Consider the following 6,000-nt stretch of genomic DNA (forward strand, 5'->3'; position numbering starts at 1 on the left):
TTTTATGAATGGACACCTCTCCTACCTCCAATACTTTGGGGAAGTACATGTTTCCTTATTTAATTTGAAAGTGCCTGAAAGTTTGGGCACCAGAAAGACACCTCGACAACATGTGTCTAAACTGCACCTTCAGGTTAATATGACTAAAGCAGTTACGTTGTGAGGAGTGCTGAAGGTGCATAAGTCTTTCCCGGCACCGAGGTGGCCTCGCTTCCTCCCCAGATGGTGTAGCCACCCTCTGAGCCGCTCATGAAGAAGTTTCCCTTCCCCTGAGTTACGAGAACGCTGGCTCCCTGCTTGGCTGCTAGCTGAGCAGCATTGGGTGGGCATCCAGGAGGGGGAGGAGGAATGTTGCCAGCAGTAGCCCCGGCTCCGAATCTGGCACCTGTATCCTACCCTCCTTCCACCAGCACTGTGGAGCCAGGCGGGTAGATGGGACCATCTGGGTAATAAGCCATGGGGATTGTGGAACCTCAAAGCCTGTCAGCCACAGACTGGGCCATGGGAAGATTCAGAGAGGCACCAGGAGACGCAGCTGTCATGGTGGGTATGTGGCAGCCCCTGGGTGCAGAAAGGATAGAGCTCTGAGTAGGTGGGTGGAGCATCAGTGTAGGGTGGAGCCTGAGGAAGATGCAAGGTCTGAGGTATACTGGATTCCCAGGAGACTGCACAGGGTTGACTGTGCTGGATATTGGCCTTTGCTGTTCATGGCAGCTGCAGGTCTGGTTCGCTTGGCATTGTGGATGGTTATCTTGCCCGCTTCTTAAAGGAACTACTTGTTTTTTACCTTTTGGCACGTTTGAGTTCCTTGTAGATCCTGGATGTTAGGTCTTTGTCAGATATATAGTTGACAGATGTTATTTCCTGTATGTGGGCTGTCTCCCTACTCTGTTGATGGTTTCTTTTGCTTTGCAGAAGCTTTTCAGTTTAATGAAGTCTCATTTGTCTATCTTATCTCTTAAGGCATGGACATCTAGGGTTTTGATCAGAAATTGGTTGCCTGCTCCGTTTAATGTAAGGGTGTCTCCTGCATTTTCTAAGATTCTTATAGTTTGTAGTTTTACGTTTAGGTCTTTGATCCATTTAGAGCTGACTTTTGTGAATGGTGATAGGTAATAGTCCTGTTTCAATCTTGTGCTTGTGGTCAGCAGTTTTCCCAGCACCATTTACTGAATAGGTTATCCTCTCTCAAGTGGTTGTTGTTGCAGGCTTTTTCAAAGACAAGTTGGTTCAGGAATTGAGCTTTTCATTCTGCAATCTCTATCCTGTTCCAGTGGTCCATATTCCAGTTCTTGTACCAATACCAGGCTGTTTTGATTGTTGTAGTCTTATAATAAAGTTTAAAAGCCTGGAGGTATGATACCTCCCGCTTTGTTTCTTTGGCTAAGGATTGTTTTTGCTCTTTGTGGTTGTTTATGTTTCTGTATGAATTTCTGTATTGTCATTTCCAGGTCTGAGAAGAATGATGTTGGTAATTTAATGGGCATGGCATTGAATCTGTAGATTGCCTTTGGTAGGATGAGCATCTTAACAATGTTGATTCTTCCTAGCATAAAATATTTTTCCATTTGTTTGTGTCTTCCTGGATTTCTTTGAGAACTGTTTTGTAGTTTTCATTATAAAGACCTTTTACTTCTCTGGTTAGGAAGATGACAAGGTATTTCATTTTTTGTGTGACTATTGTGAATGGGATTGTGCTTTTTGTTTGGTTCTCTGCCTGTTTGTTGTTGGAGTATAAGAATGCAGTTGTCGTTACATTTATTTTGTACCCCAAGACTTTGCCAAAGTCTTTTATTAGCGCAAGAAGGTTTTTGGCAGATTCTCTTGGATTTTCGAGGTATAGGATCATATCAACAGCAAAGAAGGATAACTTAATTTCTTCTCTTCTTATTTGGATACCCCTGATTTCCTTCTCTAGTCTAATTGTTATTGCTAGGATTTCCAATACAGTGTTGAACAGAAAGGGTGAGAGTGGACAGCCTTGTCTTGTTTTGGTTTTCAGGGGAAATGCTTCCAGTTTCTGTTCTTTAGCAATATACTGGCTGTGGGTTTATTGTAGATGGCGCTTACTATTTTGAGGTATGTTCCTTCTATGCCTAGATTTCAAGCATTTTTTGCAGGAAGGGATTCTGGATTTTATCAAAGGCTTTTTCTGCATCTAATGATATGAGCATGTGTTCCTTGTTTTTACCTCTGTTGATGTATTTAATTACATTTATGGTCTTGAGGATGTTGAACCAGTCCTGCATCCCGGGGAGGAAGCCTACTTGGTTATGGTGGATGATTTTTGTGATGGGGTGTTGGATCTGATTTGCTGGAATCTTGTTGAGAATTTTTGCATCTATGTTCATTAGGAATATTGGCCTGTAGTTCACTTTTTTTGTTGGATCTTTACCGGTTTATTATCAGTGTGCTGTTAAAAATTATTTGTGGAGAATTCAGTCTTTCTCAATTGCCTGGAATACTTTCAATAGGATTGGTATCAGCTCCTCTTTGTACGTTTGTAGAATTCTCCTGGAAAACTGTCTAGTCCAGGGCTTTTTTAGGTAGGTAGTTTTCTTATGACAGAGTCAACTTCCTGGTTTATTATTCGTCTGTTTAGTGTCTCAAGGTATTCTAGTTTCAACCTGGGGAGGTTGTGTGATGTCAGAAAGTTCTCCATTTCATTTAGGTTATCAAGTTTTTTTCCATACAAGTGTGCATAGTAGTCTCTGATAATCTTTTGTATTTCTTTGGGGTGTGTTGTGATTTGATCCTTTGTTTTTCTGATTGTGTTTTTGGGGCTTTTTCTCTCTCTCTTGTTTTTTGGTCATTCTGGTTAGAGGCCCATCAATCGTGTTTATTCTTTCAAAGAACCAGCTTTTTGTTCTGTTGATTTTTTTTCTATGATATTTTTGTCTTCATGTCCCTTATTTGGGCTTCTGCTTTGGTGATCTGAATTCTTCTGCTATAGTTAGAGTTTTGGTGGTCTTGTCTTTTCTGCTCACTTCAGTGATTTGTTAGGCTGTTAACTTGCAATCTTTCTAGTTTCTTGATGTGTGTTTGTGAGATATTAAATCCCCTCTTATAATGCTTTAATGGCATCCCAGATGTTGGTAAAATGTTTCTTCATTTTAATTTGTTTCCAGGTATCTTTTAATTTCTGTTCCGATTTCTGTGTTGCCTCAGTAATCGATCCGCATAATGCTGTTTAGTGTCCATGTCTTTGTGTATTTTGGGGAAATTTTGTTGGTGTTGATATTTATATTCCACTGTGGTCTGAGGAAGTGCATGACAGTTTTTCAATATTATGAAATTTGTTTATGCTTGATTTATGTCTGAAGATGGGATCGATCTTGGAGTGTGTTTCATGTGTTGATAAGTAGAAGGTATATTCTGTGGTTGCTGGGTGAAGTGTTCTCTAGGTATCTATTAAGTCCATTGGTCAAGTGTCAAGTTGGGGTTCTGCATCTCTGTTGATTTTTTGCCTCCATGATATATCTAGGGTTGTTAGCAGGATATTTATGTCCCCACCTATCATAGTGTTAGTGTCAGTATCTTTTTTTAGTTTACTTAGTAGTTGCTTTGTAGATGCTGGTGCTCCTGTGTTGGATGCATATATGTTTAGGATGGATAATTTTTGTTGATGGATTGAACCTTTTATTGTTATGTAGTGTCCTTTTATGTCTCTTCACATTTTTGATGGCTTAAAGGTTATTTTATCTGATATTAAGATTGCAACTCCTGCCTTTTTTTTGATCCCTTCACCTGGAAATTCGTTTTCCATCCTCTCTCTTTGAGTCTGTGTGCATCCCTTGTGGTGTGGTAAGTTTCCTGGATGCAGCAAATTATTGGGTCATGGTTTTTTATCCAGTTTGCCATTATGTGTCTTTTCAGCAGTGCATTTAGTATATTCACATTCAGCCTGATTATTGAGATGAGATTGTTTAGCCCTGTCATGAAGTGCTTATAAAGTTTTTTCTTTGTTTCCTTTCAACTTTTGGGTTGATGTATGTGTGTGTTTTTAAGTTTACAGTTGCAATATTCTCTGTTGATTCTGTGTTCTCCTGTTCTCTTGGGAAGTGCATGGTCATTCTTTTTCCTTTTCTTCTGTGCTTAATACCTTTTAAGTGTCTCCTGTAGAGTTGGTGTGGAAGCTGTGTAATCTCTTAGGGATTGGATGTCTGTAAGGATTTTAATTCTTCATTGCTGATGATACTGAGCTTGTCTGGTTAGGAAATTCTTGGTTGAAATTGTTTATCTTTGAGGACTTTGAAAATTGGTCTCAAATCTCTTCCAACTTGCAGTATTTCTGGCAATAGGTCTGCTGCTATTCTGATTGGTTTCCCTGGTAGGTAGTCTGACCTTTCTTTCTTGCTCCTTTTGGATTTTTTCTTTTCTACCTACTTTGTGTAGACAAATTACTATGTGTCTAGGAGTTGGTCTTCTCCTTTGATGTCTTTTGGGGGTTCTCTGTATCTCTTTTGTTTGGATGGTCATATCTCTGGTGAGATGGCAAAAGTTTTCTTGGATAACTTCATGGATACTTGCTTCAAGGTGTTCTCCCTTTCTCTTTCTTATGGGCTACCATTCAGGTATAGGTTTGGCCTCTTGATATAATCACACATCTCTTGGGGGCTTTGTTCTTTCTTTCTGAGTTTTTTATGTTTTTTACTGGGTTAATTCCACGTTTTGGTCTTCAAGCTCTGAGATTCTTTCTTCTGTTGATTAATTCTGAATTCCATGCTTGTCATCTTTTTATTTATTTCTTGTATGAAATTTGTTATGACCTGATTTCTATTACAAGTTCTTTCAGTGTTACATCTTGTCTTTCTTGAGTCTTTTTTCACTCTTTTCCTTCCATTCCTTGATCCCTGTTATATTTTCAGACTCCAAGATGTGATTTTTTTCAGGCATTTTCACTTTGTTATACTGGGAATTACCTGTGTTTGTCCATTGATTTTTTTTCTCATTTGTAACAGATCTCTTTCCTCTTTAGTTACATTATTCAGTGACAGTGGGAGAGCCTTTCACTTCTGATGTTTGCTCAGCTCTCTATTCTTCCCTGACTGGGTCTTTGAATTTGTTTTATTTTGAAACGGGTGTAGGCAGGAAGCTTTGCTGTCTCTTGTAGTTTTGAGAGTCAAATAAGGTGAAGGATTGGGAGCTAGGATTCAGAAATTACTGTGGTACAGGTTTCCTAAGACTGACTCCCTAGTACCAGTGTATATGTTGATGTGATGGGTATGTGTATGTACCCCCTGAGTCCAAGATACAGTAGCAGCAATAAGGAGAACAGAGGAAAGTAGACTGAAATAAGACAGACAAAAATAAAAAAATTAAAAACAAACAGGAAAAGAAAAGCAGAAATCAAAGCAAAAGACAATTACACACACACACACACACACACACACACACACCCCAAACATACTGGATAAAAAAAGAAGCAAAAAACCCCCAAACCCCCCCAAAACAAAGGCAAAACAGGAAATCCTAGTGCGCACACATGCGCGCACACTCACACGCACACACATACACCCAACAAAATAGAAAAAAATTAAAATAAATGGACAAATAAATAAGAAATTGGAATGGAATCCTCACACATACATTTTCACACACACGTTGAACTTAAAAAAAAAGGGAAGAGCCAAACAAAACAAAATGAAAGAAAGAAAAACCTTTAAAGATGAGCACTATATCATACAGAGACATAAATCAACAGGAAACAGAAAACGAAAGAGGAGACTTAAAGGGGGCAGGACTCAAAAGGAAAAGGAAAAAAAGTGGGGTGGGGGCAGGCCAGATAGATCCCTCACACACTTTTATGCGCAAAAGAACAAGCAGTCGAAAAAGAAAGAAAGAAGCAAACCGAAAAGTGGAAAAGCGAACAACTGGCCCCCTTGGGGCAGGTCCTGTCGGGTCCTCCTCGCTGCTGCCGGCCGTGCCCCTTTGCCGCCCCCCGGAGCTGTGGCCCGTTCGCCGTCTTCCCGGCCCGCCTGGCGGCGACAGGGCGGGCGG

At 40.1% G+C, this 6,000-nt stretch overlaps 2 protein-coding genes across 2 annotated transcripts in view; one reads left to right on the plus strand and one right to left on the minus strand.

Annotated features, from left to right (window-relative positions):
* Positions 1-6,000, plus strand: part of TBC1D32 (TBC1 domain family member 32) — a 246,584-nt gene that overhangs the window by 62,758 nt on the left and 177,826 nt on the right. The window lies entirely within an intron of this gene.
* Positions 153-709, minus strand: LOC103257089 (DAZ-associated protein 2-like). The gene is given in 4 exon segments (XM_021710783.1): positions 153-344; positions 583-647; positions 650-676; positions 679-709. Coding segments are annotated over 4 exon segments (315 nt in total).

Source organism: Carlito syrichta, unplaced genomic scaffold, assembly GCF_000164805.1.
Source record: "Carlito syrichta isolate Samal-C Ts95f unplaced genomic scaffold, Tarsius_syrichta-2.0.1 Scaffold301536, whole genome shotgun sequence".
Classification (NCBI taxonomy): domain Eukaryota; kingdom Metazoa; phylum Chordata; class Mammalia; order Primates; family Tarsiidae; genus Carlito; species Carlito syrichta.